This window comes from Mastigoproctus giganteus, chromosome 10, assembly GCF_048544385.1.
Source record: "Mastigoproctus giganteus isolate SK-2022 chromosome 10, ASM4854438v1, whole genome shotgun sequence".
Classification (NCBI taxonomy): Eukaryota; Metazoa; Arthropoda; class Arachnida; order Uropygi; family Thelyphonidae; genus Mastigoproctus; species Mastigoproctus giganteus.
This window is the reverse complement of record NC_143584.1, coordinates 166860958-166884630: the sequence shown is the minus strand read 5'-3', so window position 1 is coordinate 166884630 and position 23673 is coordinate 166860958. Positions and strand designations below refer to the sequence as shown.

The window sequence follows — 23673 nt, the reverse complement described above, 5'->3', positions numbered from 1 at the left end:
TACACTATTGCCTTCTTTATTTAGGCTGCCATTTTGATATTCTAGTTGTGAAAGTAGCATGAACAATATGAGTACAATCTCAGTGTTAGGGAAAAAAAAATTGAGTTTTGGTATCTTTAATGCTGAGATTTTATTTTGTCTACAGCATTATGAAAGATGTGTGTAATACTCTGCATATATACATACATTATATATGTATAATGTGTCCTATATATTTGAAACATCCTGAAGTCCTGTTTTCCTATTGTTTTTTATTCTTCTAGTGGGCAGCATATTGGTGTACAGCATACACCAAAAACTTAAAAATTTTTGTGTCAAATTCTCAGTAGTATTCTTCAAGGATAATGTTTACCACTAAAATCTATATCATTTATATTTTTAATTGGAGAAGAATAATTGCAAAAATTTCTTTAAAAGTTCTATGTTGGGGCAAAGAGCACCTCCTTGTCATGTCTGCAAATTTTCCACAGAATGTTGAATGTTCATTTTACTACACTGAATCAAGTGAAATTTGATCTTAAAGTAGTTAGTCAACAGGGTTATTATTTGAAAATATTTTTTTACATATTTAAACTGAAAAGAGATAGTTATATTTTTAATGTTATTTTATGGAGTGTACAGTCAGAATTAAGATTAAAATTTTAAATTTCTCCTTTTTCAAATTTTTACACCTTTTATTTCAAGAAAATTATTGCAAAACTTTGTACACCAATATGCCTGATGTCTTGATTTTTTTATGACCTGTTCACTAAGGTTAAATGTCTTGTATATTTCAAATTTTGAATACAATATGTGTAATTGAGTATCTTAATGTCTAAGTGATAATATATACTACGGTTTAATATAATTCACACAGGATATCCTAATATAATGTAGATTTAATTAGTATCTGCGATTGAGCACAGATGATATGGTAAGGACCCTATATGTTAGTTTTCTCTTTTGGGATAAGATGAACTTAAGATTCAATAAAGTATCGAACTTCATATTAATGTTGGATTGTATTTATGCTGCCAACTCTGGAATGCATTTAGATTATGTTCTTTTTCTTGCTATAGCAACAGTTAGACTTGTTCAAAATTTGCAAATTATCTTGATTGTGCATTCAAAATCTCAGTCATAGGCACATTAAATGGCAATGACTGAGATATACAATGAACATATTGACTCAGCCAAATTGTTTATAGGATTGTCAGTATTAACCAGTGGTGCTTGGAATACCCAAAATTTATCTAGTATCTTTATTCATTTAGCTTGTAGTGGATAATTTATTTTCTTATTAATTTCACATGTAAATTTAAGCTATCATGATTGGTTTTTTTTGTTTTTTTTTAAGTGAAACAGGGAAACTGAATTTTTCTCTCAAAAGAGAAATTGCTAAATTCTAAACCACTCATTACAGATTCAGTCTGAATTCAGTTTCGATTGAACAAACCTCTTAATAAGTAATCTTTCAAAGAAACAATTATCTGTATCAGATGCAATACAGTAAATCCCCGCTATTTGCTGGGGTTACATTCCTGAGAAATGTCGCGAATACCGAAAACGCGAATGCTTAGTTATGGCTCCCATAGTAATAAATTGGTTCCATTCCAAAGTATGAAATATATAAGAAAAACTAGTCTAAAATTTTGTCTATGCATGTATTATATGTACCTTCACAATATGACTATGTACATAGACAGTACATAGTGAAATGCAAGCATATGGCATCGAAATGAAAATAAGAAACAATTTAATATTAAATGTAATATTTATTAGAAATTTCAAACCAGCGCCTTTGCTAGCAAAAAAACTTATCCCGCCAGTGCTATCACCAGTTTCGCTGAAGTGTTGATAAAGGAGTTTTGCCTTTTCACGAATGATGAGTGAACTTTACAATTACAAGTGAAAATTACAATCTACAGAAGTTCAAGTCCAATGTCAACAAATATCTTCTTTCGTCTTCTCAACCTCCAACCCAAGCACGGTACTAAGTACTATAGGTTCTAATACCTCTCGTGTTTGGGGTTCACATAAAAAAAAAAAAAAAAAAAAAAAACTTAACAGAATTTTATTTTGAGTTCGGTCTTCTATCCACAGATTTAAAGCCTTTTCCGTTTTTTCTAATTTAACATCACGAGTTACAGAGCAAATTTTAGAAGCAATTAGCGCGTTTTCACGGACACTGCAGCAGATTTTTTCTTCCGATTTCTTGATTGATCGTACCGTTGACTCATTGATTTTATAATGTTTTGCCACTGAGGAGACACTTTCACCATTAGAAATTTTGTCTAATAACTCAATTTTATTCACTAATTTCATCACCTTCTTTCATATTTTCACATTTCTCTTGTTATTCGTAGGCATATTTTTGTACGGGTTAGAAAAGAACTTGTCCACAATAAAGTCACTTTTGTAAGCATATCAATTTATAAATTGATAAATTTATTCAATTTATAAGCATATAAATTAAAAGCAAACGACGAAACCTTCCACGACAAGCGCATAACACATACTGAACAAGGATTAGCAAGAAACATCCACGCTCGCGATTTTGTCACCCCTCTCCCCCCACACACTGAGCGCTGTTTTGACCGAGAAAGATAATTTTAGCCACGCCCATGTTTTTTTATGGTGGAAAATATTCACGAGGCTTTAAAATTCACTTTTTTTTTTAGGTTTCATTTTATATTAAATCAGCGACCGCGAATAGCGGGGGTTTACTGTACTGTTTTAAATTGTCCAGTTTTTGGGGATTAACAGCATCTATGAGAGGTATTGGTACTCTGATTGATTGGACCAGTCAGGATAAAAACCATAATTTAAAGCTCACAGCAACTGCCTTTAAAGACCTGCAACAAAACTTTGTTATCACATTAATGGACAAAGCAGCCTACAATTATGCATTTATCTGTAAGGCCTTCTACCTCAAAACTTCAAATAACGAACTAAAATCCAGTATTACAATCACCAAAAAATTTATATTTCTGCTTAAAACAAATAAAATTGAAACAATAACTTCAAATTTTCATTTGTTTACTTTTTCCTCTAAATTTCTTAAATACCAGTTGGGTTCAAATTTTTTAACTTCATGCCACAACAGCAGTTTTGCTAAAATTAATTAACCTCTAAAAAGCGTTTAAAATGTAACTTTAATAACATCCCTATAAGCAACAGTATATATAATCAATATCAGTTATAGTTAAATTACTGAATAATAATAATAATATAACATCTATACAGACTTTCAAAGTCTGTGTATCAATATCTCAATAACCTAACTTTTTTTTTTTTTTTTTTTAATGAAAACTCTAAACAAGAAAGATAATAGAACCAATAGTACTTAGTACTGTGTGGGCTGAAGGTTTAAAATATGGACAAAGATACTTGTTAACATTAGACTTGTGAATTTCTGTCTGTAGATAGTAATTTTCATAAAATACGTATACACAAAGCGAGGTTGTTCCAGAAAACGGAAGTTGAAGGAATAAATGAGGAAGACGAAAAGTTTGTTCTGTGTGTTCGAAGTTGGACAGAAAAAGGATGCGGACTGGTTGCAGCACATGTTAAACACTGGTTTGGAATTGAAAGCAGAAATTATAGAAGCTGATTCAGATTATAGAAGCCAATACATACACTTGTGCAGTTTGAAATTTCACGTACTACTCAGTATTTTAAATTGGAAACTGCTAGATGTTAAGCGATTGATGTTTCTGTGTTATATCTAATGCAAAAGGAATTTTTTTTTGTTTTATTGAAAATAATAGGTATAAAACACTGTATTTTAAAAATTTTATATTTCTTTTAAAACTTAAAAGAGTTACACACGATAAGTATTGTATTTTCTTTTCTCCCCAATTTCTTTTTCACTTTTTTCCAAAAATTAAAAATAAAAACTGGTACATGTCAGATGGCTGTCACTGTCTGTGCTACAGATGGGGATTCTACGATTTCCAGATTAAGTGTTCATTAAATTGTATTCTAAAGAACAAATTTTAGAAAAAAGCCAATACATCAGATCACATTGCCAATTGTCTAGTTTTAAAACATTGATATCTCCTATCCAATCCGTAGATATTGTTGTTTACAACAAAAGGGATGCTTTTAATTTTCAAATGGTCTGCCTGCTATACACACTAAACATCTAACATTTCAAAATCACTACTTGCTAATATTATTCTTTCACAGTGCCTGAGGATTGCTTTGATTTCTGCTCCCCCCCCCCCCCCCCCAATTCTAAAACCCTAAACACAAAAGTTATTAAAATCTGTAGTACTTAATACTGTACATGAATTGAAGACTGAAAATTAGATTTGAATTTCGATAGATTTTAGGAAACATGAGGAAGGTTGTTCCAGAAAACAAGTGAAAGCGATAAAAAAGTAAAAGTTGGTTCTATTCTATGAGTTTGGAGTTGAACAGTGAAATAGATGCTGACTAGTTGCAGTATCCATTCACTGTTGAGTTGGGAATTAAAGATGCTAATTCAGAAGAACAGTGCTTGTGGAAGTTTCTATAGAAAATTCATGCAGCAGAAACTTAATGTCTGTGAGACAGATTAGAGAGACTTCATAAGAGACAAGTCATTAAAATGTATTTGCATTTTCAAAATTCGATGTGGAAACTATTTTGTGGAATATCAGTTTTTTTTTTTTTTTTTGGAGCTTATAACACACAGCATTGGCTACATGGCTGTGGGCAGCACAATGTGAAGAAATGGGGCACGTGCAGGCCCTGGGTTGGAATTACATGGTTTAAAGTTAAACTTGAAGTAAGTAGGGCTAGTCCTTATCACCATGTTTTTTTTTTTCTTCTTAATTTTCACAAATCATGATTTTGTTTTCTTGAATCAGGAATAATAAAAGAATGTAAATTACTGGCAAAGTTTAGCGAGTGTAAAAGTTGGATTATTATTACCCATGGATGATATTGTCTTTTTAAATAGTATACTGAAAAATCAAGAATCCCTGAATGAAATAGATAATGGTTAGAGAATTTGTTATGAAAATTAATTAAACAAGAGAGAGAGAGAGTGAGTTTAGATTTCAGATACATAACCAAAAATTGGAGCACATTATTAAGCTGCACTGCTAGAAGACATAAAAAAAAAGAAATAAAAAAAAAAAAAAATGGCTCCAGGTATGTTTATGTACAGAATACATCAGTCAGTGTTTTTTTTTTTGTAATAAATGACAAGAAATAGCTGAAAATGGGTAAGCAAAAGTTTATTCCAAAAATATAATCTTGTTATCAAAAATTATTTATTTGTAGTTGGGAAGCTGATGAAATCTAAGATTCTTTGAAATGGAGCCTTAAAGAATATTTTCATGGTTATACTTTCCCAATTAAAAATTAGTTAAAATTGAATATTAAAAATAATCGAAAATTAGGAATGAGGTTTATAATGATCTGTTTTTACAGTATAGCTCATTTTAATTGCTATTTTTTCCCCTTAAATGACATAGGCTTGCCAGCTGCCTTTCTTGGAATATTTGGTTGAACGCATGTGTGCTCTTTGCTATGACAGAGCATGGTATGCAAAACTTGGAGGGTATGTAGAAATTGTTTATTTTTTATCTTACACTTCAGAATTAATCACTTAAGAAAAAGTTTTACTCCATAAAACTGAAAAGTATGTGACTTTAAGCATAATTAATGAACTCACTAAGCTTTTAACTCTGTGTTTATATAAAATTTTTATGCGATTGAATTTCTTTATATTGTCTTATTATCTCTCCTCATAGTTGTATTGCTATAAAGTCTCTTTTTGATCGAATGACTCTGAAATGGATTCTGGCCCATCAGTATGTCTTTCTCAAGGCCCTCTTATTCGTAATGATGGATTTAATAGGAGAAGTATCAAGTGGAGCTGTTGATATGGCCAAGTATGCTCTTCTCTTGTTTAATCAGAAAATACATGACATTTACTGAAATATGTATTGTTCCTGAAACTCAAAAAAAAAATACCCTACCTTTTAATACATATTTTCCTCATATGTTATAAACATGCAATGAACAGATCATTACATATCGAAATGCTATGTAGAGATTAACGTGGCATAGCCCATTCAATAATTGCACTTTTATGAAGAGAGCTATTAAAGTTTAATAAAACTGTGCTTTAAGCTAAAGCAACAAAACAAAAATGGACTCAAAGCAGTGAGAATACTTTATCTCAGTAGGGGAGGGGGATTGCCAATTTAGTTTGATGAATCAGTGTCTTATTCATTGCACTACTTATGGTACATATAATTATAGTGGGGACATAATGTTCCTCTATGGCAGCTTAATCATAATAGTACAGCACCAAGTGCCATTAGGGTGGAGAGATCTGCATTCAATTTCCCCCTATGATTGGAGGTGTGAGTGTATAGCAGTTTTACCATTTGCTAGTTATTTTCAGAGGTCTGGGTTCAATTCCCTCTTATGATTGGAGGAATTTTTGAGGTCCTTTTCAAGGGTCTCAGTTGGAAGAAATGGGATTTCCCAACAAATTATTTCAGGTGTTTTAGGACACAACATGAAGATTGGCCTGTGAATGTATGCTTCTATCAGCATAATACACAATGGCACAGTATGGACTAAGTCTTCATGTCCCTAAAACCTGGCAGAAAACTGGAGGAATTTCTATAAGTTCTCTTCATTTGTGGATGCTTTTATCAGATTTTAGAATGGATGAGGATTTCCATAACATGCAAATTGGCCCTACTAGCACACTTCTACAGACAAAATATGCAAATATTAGGAGCAAGAAGCTCTGGCGCTATTAAAATAATAATTTGTATTGGAACATAATGGAACCACAGGCAATACCACAGGCATTGGAACATAATGGAACCACAGGCAATACCACAGGCATTGGAACATAATGGAACCACAGGTTTGTGTTTTTAATGCATAGATCAAGGAAATGAAGTGGAAGTGTATTGCTTTAATTGACAAATTGAAGTGCTTGTAAAAGATGGTTGTTGTCCTTAAAGAAATTAAAACAGGGAGGCATCAAGATCTCAGCTGCTCAACTAGTCTACTCCTGAGAATAAGTCAGTATGAGATACCAACAATAGCTGCTTCCTATGAGTTGTAGATATTTTTGATGGATTCTGTTGTATGGGAAACAGGAAATATATTATGTAAAAATGGGTAGATGGAATAGGAACAGCTCTCAGGATAATAGGGAATTTTTTTTTTGGCCGGTACAGCATAATAATAATAATATACTTTCCGGGGCAAAAGTTAATTATATCGAAAGGTGATATTGTTATACATCTACATATGAGGACTTGGAGAATAGGGTTGATGCCCTCAATGAATTAAAGAGAGTAACCCCTCAAACACCCTTTCATCTACCCGAACATTTGAGCCCATGCCCCAGTATGAGACAACAAGATGACATCCTCTGCAGCAGAGATCCTTGGATCCCACAGGAAGTATATGTAGTTGGTGACTGAAATGTCAAGGAAACAGGAAAAATATTGTGCAAAAAGGAAAAGTAGAATGGGACTAGGTTATGTCTCCCAGAGGGTGCTAAAGTTAGTGGCATTGTAGAGCAGTTATCATCTTTTGAGGACACAAAAGGTGATTTGTACATATTGGTACTAATGGCATTAAAAAGAACAGTGCAATATTAAGAAAAAGTTGAATTGGGATTTAAATTGAAATTGTCTGCAATTCCACCAGGGCAATGTAAGAGGAGTACATGATAATAAAAGCCTTGTCCCTGGAGAGACTGTGCAAGGTTCGTGGTGTAGAATTTTTCTTAGTGTGGTCTGCACTCATTAACAGGAGAAACTGCTTCTACAGTTGTGGGATACACTTAAATAGAAGGTGTGGATACACATTTGCTGATGCTATGTGAGTCAGAAAACTGTTAGCATGGGGGCTACATAGACTAATAGATTAACATTAGCTGCAAGCAGTGCTGAAAATGAATCTTGTACTGTCTCTATTGGAATGTGCAGCATCCTGGAAAGAAAGTTGTTGGGGATTTCATGATCAGATGGGGATCCCCATCATGGAACAAGAAAATACTTCAGTTGGGTTAACTTTACTAAGATTAAAATCAGTTTCAACTAAGATTAAAATCAATACTTGCACATTTACTAACTAGGTCCATAGTAAATAAACTTGATGAATTTAAGTCAAATAGTTGAGTCATCAAATGCAGAGATTGTGGGGTTATCAGAGACATGGTACTGCTCAAACATAAGGGGTTCAAAATTTGAATATGAGGAGGACAATGTGTACAGAAAGCACATACAGGATGGAGGGGGGAAAGAGGATATGCTCTTAGTTAAAAAGCACATAAGATCAAAGGATGTGGGTGACCAGTGCAACGTTGAGTCAGTTTGGTGTGTCAAGCACTATAGAAAATAAAATGAGAGTAGGAGTTTGTTATAGCCTAATGACTGTGATGAGTACAACGAAAAGTTGTACAAATACAGTGACGTAGCTAGGAGAGGGTGACTTAATTTTTGGGGTGGCACTTTTCACGTGAGACACAATTTTATTTTTCGACGATTCTTTTATTTATGTTAACTTAGTAATTTTTATTACTTAATTAATAATTAGTTTTAACAACTATACTTATAACTAAGATAAATAAAATATAAATATAACAAAACCGTTACATTTCCCTATCATACTATAATTCAAATTCTTAAACATAAAACAATAAAATTCATGGCATGATGATTGCTTTATTGGTTTATTGCTTATACCGCGGCGGCTGCGTCTCAGCAGCGGCATCGCACAGTCAGTTTAATTTATTTTCCTATACGTTGTTTTGACCTTTTGTAGTATTTTTGGTGTGTATTGAGAGAGGTGGCAGACTCGGGAACTGCCCCAGATGGAAAAAGCCCTAGCTACAGTACACTACAGATATAGTGTGCCAGAAAATCAACATGTCTTATAATGGGGGACTTTACCTTTCCAGATATTGACTGGATCCTGTGGGTTGGTTACTCACACAGTAGCAAGACATTTGTGGATTTATTGGATGATTGTTTTCTACACCTGGATGATTGTTTTCTGTTAGAGAGGCAACAATAGAAACCAATACTCTTAATCTGATTATCAGCAGCAACCCTTCATGCATTGAGAATCTGCAGATAAAAGACCTTCTAATTGCAGGTATCATAGTGTATTAAAGCAGGATTTACTTAAAGATGTAACTACTGTCAAGGGCAAAGGAAAGGGCTTTTCCTTTCATAAAGGTGACTGCAAATGCACTCAGACAGATTTTAAATTCTGTGTAGTGACACTAACTAATAAAGTTACCCGTAGAAATTCTAAATGGGAAGCATTCAGGGCTGGAATCGTAAAAGCCACTAGGCATTTTATATCAACTAAGAGATACCATTCGAGGCTTAAACCTAAATGGATGGCAAATGAACTGATGAGACTCAGAACAGAGAAAAAAAAAATGTAGGGTATGCATATAAATTATCAGGTAATGTGCATCCTTACAAACATAAACTAGTCTGCAATCAAGTCACAAAGCAATTAAGCAAGTTAAGGTTGATTATGAGAAGTCCCTGGCAAAGATTGTAAAGAAAAGCAGAAAAGACTTCTTATGCAAACAGAAGAAGGAAGGGGATGAATCATATTGATCGACCAGATCCAAATGGCTTAACTGTTTATGTTCTTGTTCAGGTATTCTGATATATTGAATAGGTATTTTGCATCTACATTCACACAGAAATTTTTTAGGGATGGGAATGCCTGAAGTGTATCAAATTCTAATGAGCTCAATGATTTTGTGATAACCGAGGAGGTCACTGATGAAAAAAAGCCGTGAATGAGGGTTGAATTTGAAAGTGTCTGCAATTCTGCCCAGACACGATAGGAGGGAGTATATGATGAGAGCCTTGTCGATCAATTCGGCCCTGGAAAGATTGTGCAAGGCTCAAGGGTTAGAATTTTTTTCAGCCTGGACTGTACTTGTTAACAGGAGAGACTGCTTCTACAGGGATGGGATACACTTAAATGGAAAGAATATTTGCTGATGCTATCGAGGCAGTGTTAGGTGGGTCGGAAAACTGATAGCTGGGGGGATAAAAGGACTAATAGTTTAACAGTAGCCGTAGGCAGGTGATTCTTGCACAACTTCTATTAGAATAAGTAGCGACCTGGAGCGAGGGGTGTTGGGGGTTTCAGGGACGGATGGCAGTCATCGTGAAACAGGTGGGTATATGGGATGTGTTAGAGTGGCTGGGAATAGGAATAGGTGCATATACTTGCATGTATACCAATGCTAGAAGTATAGTAAATAAATTTGATGAATTTGAAGTGTTGGTCAAGACATCAAAGGCGGATATTGTTGGGATATCAGAGACGTGGTGTCACACAGATATAAGGAATGCCGAACTGGAATTTGGGGAGTACAATGTGTACAAAAAGGATAGACAGGATAGGAAGGGAGGAGGTGTTATCCTGTTAATAAAGAAAACCATAAAATCAAAAGAAGTGCATCCAGTTGATATAGATGAACAGTGCACTGTTGAGTCAGTTTGGTGTGACATAAGCACTGCGAAAGAAAAAATTAGAGTAGGAGTGTGTTATAGGCCTAATGACTTGAATGAGTGCAATGAACAATTGTACAGAGAAATAGAGTGGGCTAGTAAATCGGAATGTCTTATAATGGGGGATTTTAACTTCCCAGATATTGACTGGAACTTGTGGGTTGGGGACTCACAAACTAGTCAGACTTTTGTGGATTTATTGGATGATTGTTTTCTGCAGCAGCATGTTCGAGACGCAACCAGAGAAAGTAATACTCTTGATCTGGTTATCAGCAGTGATCATTCATGTATTAGGAATTTGCAGTTAAAGAACCACTAGGTGGCAGTGATCACAGTGTACTGACGTGGGATTTACTTAAAGATTTAATTACCATCAGGGGTAAAGGAAAGGGTTTTTGCTTCCATAAAGGCGAGTACAGTGGGATCAACTGACGATGTTACCAACAGTAAATTCTAAGTGGGAAGCATTCAAGGAATTAATCGTGGAAGCTACTAAAAGTTTCATACCTATTAAGAAATATTGTTCAAGGTTTAGGCCTAAATGGTTGTCAAATGAACTAATGAGACTCGTAACAGAGAAGAAAAATGCATGAGATGCATATAAATTATCAAGCGACTCAGAAGCCTATGGCAGATATAAGTTAATCTGTAATCAGGTCACAAAGGAGGTTCGGCAGGCAAAGGCAGATTACGAGAAATCCTTGGCAAAAGATGCTAAGAAAAACAGCAAGGATTTCTTTACTTATATAAACTCTATAAGGAATGGAATGAATCTGATCGGTCCACTTGACATTGATGGTTCGACTGTTGATGATCTTGCTCAGATAGCAAACAAACTGAATGAGTATTTTGCTTCTACATTCACACGTGAGGAATTATTTAGGTTTGAAAATGGCAGAAGGTTATCAAATTGTAGCAAGATACTTAATGATTTTGTAATAACTGAGAGCAAAGTGGAAGAGAAATTGTTGAAGTTAAACGTAAGAAAAGCACCTGGGGTGGATGGGATCTATCCAGTTATATTAAAGGAGGCGGCAAAGCAACTAAGCAAACCCTTAGCCATAATTATGAGAGCATCCTTGGACTCAGGGGAGGTTCCCATGGACTGGAGATGTGCAAATGTATCCCCAATTCACAAAGGGGGATCGAAGGGTGACACGAGTAATTACAGACCAGTTAGTTTAACTTCTGTTCCGGGTAAAATAATGGAGTCGCTGGTTAAAGATGCATTGCAGGATCATCTAGACAGGACTGCAGCAATGATTCAGACACAGCATGGGTTTGTTAAGGGAAAGTCTTGTCTGACAAATTTGATAGGATATTATGATGTGGTTACAAAGGAACTGGATGCAAAAAATAATTTTGATATCATATATTTGGATTTCAGGAAAGCTTTTGACACTGTTGCACATGAAAGACTATTGTACAAATTGGAGCAGAATGGTATTAAGGGTAAGTTGCTACAATGGATAAAAGGATGGTTAAGTGCGAGAAGACAGAGGGTGGTAATCAATGGGTGCTGCTCTTCTTGGACTAATGTTATTAGTGGAGTCCCACAGGGTTCGGTGTTAGGTCCACTGTTGTTTTGTATATTTATCAATGATATTGATGAAGGTATATCAGGCTTAATGTCGAAGTTTGCAGATGATACAAAGGTTGGCAGGGTTGTTAATGACAGTAATGGCAGTGTGCTACTGCAACAGGATCTAGATAATTTTGGCAGATGGGCTAAGAAGTGGCAACTGAAGTTTAACCTTGACAAATGCAAAGTACTGCATATGGGTAGAAGTAACCCCAGAGAAACGTACCAACTGTGTGGTACTACACTTAAGGTGGTAGAAAATGAAAAAGACCTGGGAGTAATTGTGCAGGCAGATATGAAGTTCTCTGAGCAATGCAGACAGGCTGCCAGGGCAGGTCATGGGGTTTTGTCAATGATATATAGGAATTTTGCTAGCAGGGAAAAGGAGGTGATTATCCCTCTGTATAAGGCAATGGTCAGGCCACGCCTTGAGTACTGCATACAGGTCTGGAGGCCTCATTTTAGGAAGGATGTAGATTTACTTGAGAGTGTACAGAGAAGGGCAACAAGATTGGTGAGGGGAATGAAGGGATCCTCTTATCAAGAGAGGCTTAAGTTCTGCAAATTGCAGTGGTTGGAGACTAGGCACGTGCGCGGTGATCTGATTGAGGTGTATAAGGCCTTGAATGGGTTCAGCGCGCTGAATTTTGATGGGATCCTTCCACCTGTTCAGATTACCAACCTAAGGGGGCATAAATTGAAATTACGAAAGGACAGGTGTAGAATAGATGTGCGGAAATTTGCCTTTAGCCAGCGGGTGGTTAATTGCTGGAACAAACTTCCATCTGTTGTTGTGGAAGTTGATAGGTTGAATAAATTTAAGGAGGAACCGGACAGGCATTTGGAGGGAATGGTGTAATTTTTTTTTTTTTTTTTTTTGGCTGATGCTGCATAAGCTCATACATTTGCTTTCTTGCATCACATGCCACTACTACTACTACTACTACTACTAATGTTACTGTACAAAGAGTAAAAGTGAAATGGGACAATAATTGGAATGGATGGGTTTGTCATACCTTTTTAGGAACTGGCTGGATATGAGCAATTTTCAAGCAGCAGGTAAAACATCAGTAGAAGAAGAAAGTGTAAGATAGTGGCATAGAACACTAGTAAGCTCAGAAGCACAGGTCTTAGAACAAGTGGGAAAATACCATCAGGACCGGGCACTTTCTTAGCATCAGGACTGGTCAAAATTCTTCTGATATCCTTTTGACCGAAGGCCATAGGAGGTATTGAATGGAGTGTATAGGGAATGGTACGAGGTGATTTGTGAGATCATCAATAGAAAAGTTAGAGGTAAAAAAGAATGCTAGCAAGTAATCTTGATCTCTAGCTGCATTTACAATAGCACCATCCTGTTTTGAAAGAGTTGAGAATAATGATGGGCAAAACTTCTGGCCAATAGGTTTTACAAGAGACTAGAATGCTTGATTACCATTTGGACAAGATGAAAGTTTTTTACTCTTAGCCTGTTCAAAATGTAGTCTGGGCTGGTTAATAACTGCTTTACAGTTTTTGCAAGCTTTGGTGTAGACAGAAAATGAATGTGGAGATTTTAATGCAAGCTGATTGCAATATGCAACATTCTTACCTTGAAGAGCATTAGCACATTTATTGGAATACAGGATTAGATAAAGAACGTGATTTTAAGGTGGAATAAGAGGTGATTTTAAGACTGTGGAATGAAGGATTCCATTTCTACAAGAATAATTTCACTGACATGATCTGAGCAAACGTTGACATCAGTGGTTTTGAAACAGTAGTCCGACCAAGGAAAAGAAGAAAAGTTATCTTGTAGATCATCTCATTTTGCATTTTTATAATGCCAAACAACACACGGTTGAGAATGGCAATGAGAGAAAGGCTCCATTTGAGAAGAGACATCACCAAGTTGTCCTAGGTGCCTAGAGGTGGGGTTAAGGTTGTCTCTTATTTTTGTAGGTAAATGAACAGTCTGTGCGAGGTCATTAGTAACTACAAAAGTGGCAGCATCTTGACCAGCTGGGTCCATATGATTAGAAAACAAAAGACGGCTGGAGTTGTGAAAATCAAAATCATCAAGGAAAATCACATACTGTTAGGAAAGTTGTACTGGAGAAAGTCAAGTTTAAAAGCAACGTAGCAAGAGTTCCAAATGGTTAGTGGAATTGGAAGAACAATAGAGGCAACAGATTAATTTTGCACAATGAGATAGAGAGATTTTAAGCTAGAGAAGATCAAAAAGAGGAGATTCAAAATTACTAAATCCCTGACAGGTTATACCAGAGCAGACATATCCACAAGTACCACCCTTAAAGCAAAAGGAATTGTACAGCAAATAATTAGGACACCTGAGATAGGCAGTTGTTGAATAAACCTATAATTGGGATTCTGTCAGAAAAAGTACATTAGGCTTGGCTGAATGTAAGTGGAAATGGCCACCATTGAAATAAGAACTGAGATCACATATATTTGTGAAATGAACAATGAAATGTTTGGGAGGTTCAGATCTGTTTGTTCTAAAGCGTTTAGGGCATAAGCCTCAAGCTATGGGAGAGTCTAGACTATGTATAAATATAGTGCAAGAGCATCAGAAATACTTAGCTATATCTGAATAAATCAGAATATTAGTAAATCCGCATCGTTTTAAGCTATATCTCATATTGTGAATACCTTCACAACGAGTTGCCATGATATTGCACTATGTCGAATAAGTAACGCTTCCCTAAGGAGAAGACTAATGTTACTTATTCTCAAATGGATACCACTACCCAGACGGCGCCATTTCAGGGCTATTTTGTATTTGTGTGGGATAATAACTCGACTATCCAGATGTCCCTATTAGACTTAGAAAAGCAAAAAGGTAGAGGGAAAGTAATAGTAGGAGTGGAAGAGGAAAAGAAACGGTGTAGAAGAATGAAAGGGACAGTAACTCCTTCAACTCACGCCACTCAAAAACTCAAAACTCCTCGAATAGGCAATGCTTCCCCAGTGGAGAAGGCTGTTGTTACCTATTCTTGGAAACTCCGGACATCATCAGGCTCCCCCTGGTGCCATTTCAGGGCTATTTGGCCCTTCTTCGGTGGGTAGGTACCCTAGTGATGCAATGATGGCAAAACAGTTATGAAGTATAACTCCACAATATGAGAGATGCCTGATGGTGTATCATGTATTTAGCCTCTAAAGCATTTAGGACATAAGCTTCAAGCTATGGGAGAGTCTAGACTATGTATAAATATAGTGCAAGAGCATCAGAAATACATAGCTATATGAAGCGTTACTTATTTGAAGTAGTGCAATATCATGGCAACTCGCTGTGAAGGTATTCACAATATGAGATATAACTTAAAACCATGCCATTTTACTAATATTCTGATTAATTCAGGTATAGCTATGTATCTCAGATGGATTCCACCACCCAGATGGCACCGTTTGAAAAAAAGATAAGGGATAATGATTCTCAGTTATCCACCACTGCCCCTATTAGACCAAGAGAGCAATAAAGAGGTAGGAAAGTGATAGTAGGAGAGGTAGAGGAAGAAGGAAAGGGGCAGTTATTTCTTCAGCTCATTCATGTGACCTCATATTCCTCGAATGGGCAGCACTTCCCCAATGAGGGGGTTTTGTTGTTACCCATTCAAGGAGCCTTAGTGGCCATAAGGCCCCTCGGACGGCACCGTTTCAGGGTTATTTGGCCCCTCCACAGTGGGTGGGTAGGTATCCATTGCTTCTTTAAAAAAAAAAATGACACCATCTGGTGTCATTTGCACTCATTAAAATGATCTTATATCCCAATAGGGTTAATCTCACTCAGAAACATTCCGTGGAGGGCCCCATTCATGTGACTACCTGCTCCGCAAGCAGCCGCCTGGAGTTGGCTTGCCCTACATGAATTCTCAAGTCCTCCACCTCTTTCATTCTCCCATCCTTACGCGGCTTTATTCTAAATGTAAGCCACCGCATTTTCGGGAGAGGGACCATTTGCCTGCAGCCAGTTTGGTCCATATCCCTTTTAGCCTAAGCTAAGAAGATTACTACCCCCTAATCCCTAGCTTTACCACCTGAGCTGCATGTACACCCCATTGTCCACTATCCGGCATAGTGGTGTAGGGTAACACCATTGTTTTAGGAATTTCTGGTCCCCAATTGAAGTAGTTCCAACACCAGAAATCTCCTAATTGCAGCATGCATGCATGGATTGGATGGCATATTTGTATATCTCCATGCATGTTCCCTCTATTTTTCTCTTCCTAATCTTCCATGCTTGGTATTTTCCTTTATTTATTACGAACATCAAGATGTGTGTGGCTATGGATACAGTTTCCGGAAATTGCAAAAATAGCACCTGATCTCTTGTTAATCGTGGTACTTTCATGATTTTGTGGACCTTGTTCCAGATATGTTGTACAGCTGGACAGGAAAAAAACACATGGTCAACTGTTTCCCGCGCTTTGCAATATTGACACTCAATGTTTGAGTGTCATCGGAACTTAGCCTTGTTTACTTCCACCGGCAGGTGCCCGTAAATTACCCTCCAGGCTAAGTCACTTCTTGACCTATATATACCCTATATGTTTGAAGATTTTTAAACATTTGGGTTTCGTCTAAGCTCTACCATACTCAGGGATTTTGTACTGGTTGCATGTATAAGTCAAACAGTTTCCAGTAGATTTTTGAGACTTTTAGTTTTGTTCCCATTTCTAGACCTACTGCCGATAGTTACTGGAGATATTTGATAATCGGTTTGTAAAAAGGTGGTATTATTTCTCCAGGTCCTGTATATTCTACTTCTAGTAGCTTTGTGAACCTGCCCATGTGGTATTTTATTAGGGTGGAAGCTACATGCGTGTCCCATAGGGCCGTTCGGACATGTTTCATTATATACGCCCACCGTAGCCACCTTAATTGTGGTATTTCATAACCACCGAGCGCCTTTCTACAATGCAATCTTTGTTGCGTCACCTCTTGTTGCCTGTTGTTCCAGACGAACTTAAATAGTCTCCTCCTGTGCAACCTTTTTTGTGTAATATATTTAAAGGTGGTGACCGTCACAATATTCATCACCATTGGGATGAGAATCATCCATATGATTATTACTCTTCCAGAGAATGACAGTAGGACTAGGTCCCATTGGCCGATTTTTTCCTCCCACGAGCTTAATAATTGTTGGGTTGTTATTTTTGGTTGTCTTGCGAAGGGCACTTCCAGAATGGTGATGGGCTACGCAGAGAAGGAGAGGCCCACTGGTAACTAGTGGAACATTCTTTCCCCATTGTTGACATTTTGTTTTATGTTTAAGACATAGGCCACTTGACAGGCTAAAGTAACTGAACAAGTCCAGCACACTCTGCAAGGAACTGCAATCAGACATGGATAGAATGACATCATCCACATGGGCTATGTATTTTCAATCGGGATTCGATCTAGGGAGATGAACTCCTTTGATATTACTGGAGTTGTCTAATTGCCTGAGTATCGGCTCCAGCGCCATTGAAAAGAGAGCAGGGCGTAGTGGGCAGCCCTGTCTCACCCCCCCTCTCCAGTTTTGTTTTTTCCGAGCTGTATCCATTAATTCCTAGAGTGGTGCTAGCTCCTTTATATAAACTGATGATGGCTGCTCTTAACTGTGAGCCGACCTGTACAGTATACAACAGATTTTGAAGATAATTCTGAGACAGTTTATCAAGCTTTCTCTAGGTCAAGCACCGCTAGGACTATACTGTAACCTTTCAGCTGACAATATGGTTGCAAGTCCCTCAAGAAAACCAGATTTGCTCCCATGGCTCTGCCTGGCACCCCATATGTCTGGTTTGCTCCTATAATGGATCCTAAATGTCTTTTGATTGCGATTATTCAATACTTTAGCATATAGTTTATAGTCTATATTTAGTAGTGAAATCGGCCTCCAGTCTCCCACTTCTCGACCCATTCTCTCCTGCTTTCTTAAGAATACCGTCTAAGCCTCCAGAAAGCTTTCCGGAACTTGACCTGCCATGAAGAAGTCAGAGAGAATTGTGGCTAAAATTGGCCCAACCTTTTCCCAAGCTTTCTTGTAGAGCTCTGTTGTTATTCCATCTGGGCCTGGCACTTTGTCTGCTTTCATTTCTCCCAAGGCTGTGGAAACTTCCTTCAAAGAGATTGGCTGGTTGTGTTCCTGCTGCTGAGCCACGACATCTCCAAACTAGTTGGCAGCGCTGGCCCTTGAAATGCTGCATACAGCTGTTTGTATACTCCATTCAAGTATTCCACGATGTCTTTGATGGTATCGTACTGACGTGATCCCACTTGGATCTGTTGTATGGGGCTGTTGCTCATTTCCGTCCTGTTATACTGATCGAAAATCAACCCTGCCCTCTTGTCGGCAAGCCTATATTGCAGTCGCATTTGGACTGCTGTATTCTCTGCCTGTGTTTCCAGATGTAACACAGGCAGAGAATACAGCTGTGTTTGTAGCTGTGTTTCTTTTTGCACCTGCTGTACCCTTATTTCATCATTACAATAGTTTAACAATCGCCTCACTTCATACAAATGCCTTAGCACTTTTTTCCTTTCCACCCCTCTTTCCTTAGCTGATTTTTAGAATGCTGTTCTTAGTGCCTGCTTAAAATTTGCCTACTTCTCCCATGTCCAATGCTCAGACTGCACCAGCTCAAGAGAGCCAAGTTTAAACGCCAAGTGCCTCTGCCCTAGTCTATTGTTGCGCCTAATGGGAGGTTCATTATTAACAATTTGTGATTCGTGATGGGGCGTGTCCCAGAAATATTTACATGCCTAATCTGGTTGCTTTGCTCGCCATATTCCTTGGTGCATATATGCGGTCTATTCTTGTGCCTACTGTACCCCTAGTCCATGTTGCTCTGTGGGATTGTGCCAACACCATACATATATGAGATCACACTTTAGACAAATGTTGTGCAATTCCAGAGCACCCCTTGTCCCCCTTGTAGGTTCCCCCCGTACCAGTCTTATCCTTGACTGGATCTAGGACAGTTACAATCGCCCCCAAGGATACTCCAACGTGTGCCCATCATAAATGGATGCAAATTATTAATTAACCGTACCCGTTCTGGAGCAGCATTTGGCGCATATACATTTATCAACCGTATTGTATGGGAATCTAGTTTCCAGTCTATACAGACTACCCTACCTTCTACATCTCTTTGAAGGTTGCTAAACCTTCCTACAATGGGTGGTAGGATTATGATGCCGACCCCCCCCCCCCGGCATTTCTTGTGCCAAAGCTCCAAAAGCTTAAACATTTAAACCGATTTTGAAATTTTTGTACTGTAAAATATTATGCATGTGGCTTTCCTGAATTAGTATTAGTAATACTAATACTAATACTAATAAAATTCTGATACCCATTAATAATGTCATTCTCCAGATGTGATGTTGTGTGTGCCCCTGGAAAAGCCCCAGACATTCAGGGTTCCGATAATTACCATGTGTATCGATAATGGGTCCGCCAAGGGGTTTCACCTATTTTGTTTGGGATATGCTAAGGCCGTATAGGGTTTTACCAAACTCTTGTTCTTGCCCCGCGATCCATTTGATTCGGGTGTTACTTAATTGCTGTGTGATTCCTAAGAGGGTCTGTCCTACCAAATTGCTGAAGAAAATATTCCTCCACATAAATTGTATTCTCTCCATTTTTCCCTCTCCGGTTTGCTCTAGTATTATTCTGGGTTTCCCCAGACTTTGCTCCCATTCTGTTAACTTTTCCCCCAGCTTTTCCTGACCTAGTGGTACATATTTCGTTAAATGCTGTACCCCGATTAGCTTTTCCCTGCCTTCCACTTCGGAGTCCTCTGAACTTGACTCGCCCATATCTTCTGCAACAATGTTGTCTTCCTCTATGGTTTGCTTCTTCCTCTTTTCCCCTCCTCCTACCTGTTCTCGCTCTCCGTTTTTTCCCCTCTTCTGCCCTCTTTCTGTTTCTTCTGTTTCCATTGAGGTGGGTGTGACTTGTTTTATGTCAGTGGCTCCCTTCACTTTTTCTGTTATTAAATTCGCTGATTCTGTCAATGGAATTTTTTTTCCATCCCTGTGGTTTTAGAATAATCATGTTTTCCTCTCTCGAGCTCTTTTCCCTTCCTTTTTCCTCCCCTCCTCTAGTGGCATCTGCATATGACCTCACTGAGCAGCTGCCTGCTTTGTGGCTTGTTTCTACATTTGCTGCATGGTTTTGGGCAGTCACTACTGATATGCCCAACTTCCCTACAGTTAAAACACCGCCCTTTTGTGCAATTCGCCCCTAGATGGTCCGAACTTCCGCACTTCAAACATATTTTCTCCACTCCTCTGTAGTTCAAAACTAGTCGGTTCCCCATAACATATATGATATTGGGGACCTGCTTCCTCATTTCCATTTGTATCGTGACTTTGCCTGTGTGTAGCTCTGGGAAACCCTCCCACACATGCTTTTCTATTCGTGTAACATTCCCGTATGCGTCTAATACACTTTTTAAATATGTGTTTGGTATTTCAATCGGATACCATTCTATGGTTATATACTTCCTGATACTACCCACCAAATGGGGGTGTATCATTTGGTTCTCGAAAGGAAACCCTCTGAGCAGTGTGTCCCTGGTCACACAGTCCTTACATACTACTTGATACTTCCTGAAGTGCAACAAAGCGAACCCCTGTAGTCTCAATAGGCTCACGCATTTTGCTAATCCTTCTATTACCTGCCTCGGTTCATATTCTGTGTCCAGAATTCTTTCACGTATGTAAAATTTCATCTTGAAAAAAAAAAAAAAAACACCACAAAAGTGCCTGCAGGCATTTAATCCCACCCTGTAAGCTTTACCAGGGTCAGCAAAGAAATAAACTTAATGTCAAAACTTAGTCTCCAGAAAATCTTCCCCCTTTTTGAAATATCACCCGACGAAGTAGTACCGTAGCAAAGTCCGTTGGCCCTTCTTCAGTGGGTGGGTAGGTACCCAAGTGATGCAGTGATGGCAAAACAGTTATGAAGTATAACTCCACAATATGAGAGATGCCTGATGGTGTATCATGTATTTAGACTCTGAAGCATTTAGGGCATAAGCCTCAAGCTATGGGAGAGTCTAGACCAGTGTTTCCCAACCTTTTTTTTACCATGCCCCACCTAAGTCTTTCTAAAATTCTGATGCCCCCTATGTAACGTTGGGAAACACCGATATACATATTTTTTATATTCAAAAATTGAATTATTTCCTAAATGAAGCCTAATTACAACTTGTTCAGGACACAAAACTTAGGTTTTAGGAAGAAATCATTAGGAAATTATTAAGAAAAAAACAGTAAGTAAATTTTCAAAACATATAATGGACAACTAAAATTCAAGTACAAAATAATTTATATGAAAGATTTTTTTATAATATTTTAATTTTTAGTAATTATTATTTAATTGTTTAATAATTTCAACATTCCATGTGAAGTCACTTCTAGATGAGTGCACTAAATTTAGTGAGACCCTTGTGCTTGATGCTTGCCGCAGAGAGATTTTATATTGGGCTCCAATTTAGTCAGCTTCAGTCTCAAGTCTCCCCGTTTTGTGATATCCAGTCGATTTCTTTTCTTTAGGAACAAATCATTTATGGCACTAAATCCACATTCAGCTAAATATGAAGATGGAAACGGTAACAATAGCTCTCTTGCAGCAAAGTTGGTTGAATTTGGGTATTTAATTTCTGTTTCATCACAAAGCCATGCCATCGCTCCTTTTATATTGAATAAAGTTTTAACTGACTCATCATTTTGCATTTCTGAGAGTTCTTCTTGGTACTGCATTGATACATCAGACAAATCCACTAACATTGGTTGCATCATCCAGGTTGGAAAATCAATTTGTTTTAAATCAGAAAACCTTTCTTTTAAATCAGCGGACAGAATTTTCAGATGATCGACAATAACAAGTACAGCGGTATCAGTCACTTCACATTTTTGCAGCCAACGAAACTGTTCAAAATTTTTGTTACAAATATATTTTTGACATAATTCAATAAATGTAATGAAACCAAATATCTTCGCTTTTGCATCGACGAGAGTTTTATTTGTTCCTTGAAGTTGTTTATTTAATATATTTAGTTTTTCAAAGATATCGGCTAAATAACTCACAAATGCTTTACCATCAACCGTTAACAGATGCTTCATTTCAGGTTTGTCACTTAAAAAGTCACTAATAGTATCAAATAGTTCCATGAATCTTTTCAAGCAGTTCCCTTTCGAGAGCCACCTTACTTCAGTGTGAAGTAAAAGTCTCACATGGTCTCCATTTTGTTCTTCACAAAAAAGCTTGAAGAGACGCTCACATTTGGCATTAGCTTTAATAGCATTGACACATTTTATAACTGATTTTAGTACTTCATGAAGAACAGGCGAAATATTTTTAGCTACCAAGTTTTCCCTATGAATAACACAATGCACAAGAAGCATTTCTGGATTCTCATCTTTCATCAATTTTAAGCAGCCATTTTTCTTGCCCATCATATTAGGAGCACCATCTGAAGCGCAAGATGTTATATTTTTCATTGGTATATTATTGTCATCTAAGTAATTTTTTAGCTTATTATATATACCTTTGGAGGTAGTGGTGCTCTCTAATGATTTACAGAATAACATTTCTTCAGCAAAATTACCTTTATCAATATATCTCACATAAGTTATCAGTACGGCTTCACTGTCTCTCAAAGTTGATTCATCCATTTGCACTGAGAATTTTCTTGTTTTCAGCTTTCCAACAAGTTGTATTTCAATATCTTCACTCATTTCATCTATTCTTCTGCTAACAGTATTGTTATTGAGTGGCATAGCTTTCACGTCTTTGTCATCTTTTTCCAGAACTGTTTTAAGAAATGCTGATATTGATGGTTTGATTAAATTCTCTCCTATAGTATGATTTTTCCCAGATTTAGCAATGAGTAAAGAAATTTCATAACTAGCCTCAAGAGTACGATTGACAGTTGCAGTATGAGCAATAAACAGAGACTTTAATGTTGCTCATTTTTCAAAATTCTTCTTTAAAGTTTGAAAGTAATCTAAATCTGAATTTACATGAGCATTATGTTTCGCCTTCAAATGCGCCTCAAGACGACCTCGCTTCATTGATTCGTTGGTCAAGCATTGTTGGCATAAAAGACAAAAAGGTGACCTTTGATCGTGGATAGCGGGTATGAAACCAAATTTTAAGTATTCCTCTGAATACTGACGAACTTTTTTTTTACTTGCACTACTCATTTTACTGCGCAACTGAAAGAAATAAATATAAGATAAATCAAAAACTAAAAATAAACTATGCATTAAAGTTAATTTAATTTTATTTTAATATATCAAAATTAATTATTAGTGCGCTTTTTGAATGAATAAATCACACGAATTACTGAATTCGGGCTATTAAATCTGTGGTCTCTGTGAACAAGCAGATAAGTCTAATTTGTCAAAAATGAGATAAGTGCACTATAATAAAGTATTTATTATTTACTATTATGTGACACGCAGCTATCTTCGTTATTGTAGTTTTAGCGTGAGTAATAAATATTTGTATATTCGAATATATGCGTGTTTATATGAGAGTGTGAAGTTTATTTTTCCTCTCCTGCAAATTCGAGTTTTTGGACTTATTTG

The 23673-nt window shown here is 37.0% G+C and overlaps 1 protein-coding gene across 6 annotated transcripts in view; it reads left to right on the top strand.

Annotated features, from left to right (window-relative positions):
- The window catches only part of Nipped-A (Transcription-associated protein Nipped-A), a 1216281-nt gene that overhangs the window by 504689 nt on the left and 687919 nt on the right, over nt 1–23673 (top strand). For all 6 annotated transcript variants that reach the window (XM_090382460.1, XM_090382459.1, XM_090382462.1 and 3 more), the window contains 2 exons: nt 5448–5533; nt 5727–5867. In XM_090382460.1, the coding sequence (XP_090238586.1) occupies nt 5448–5533; nt 5727–5867 (227 nt within the window). The remainder of the gene's footprint in view (nt 1–5447; nt 5534–5726; nt 5868–23673) is intronic.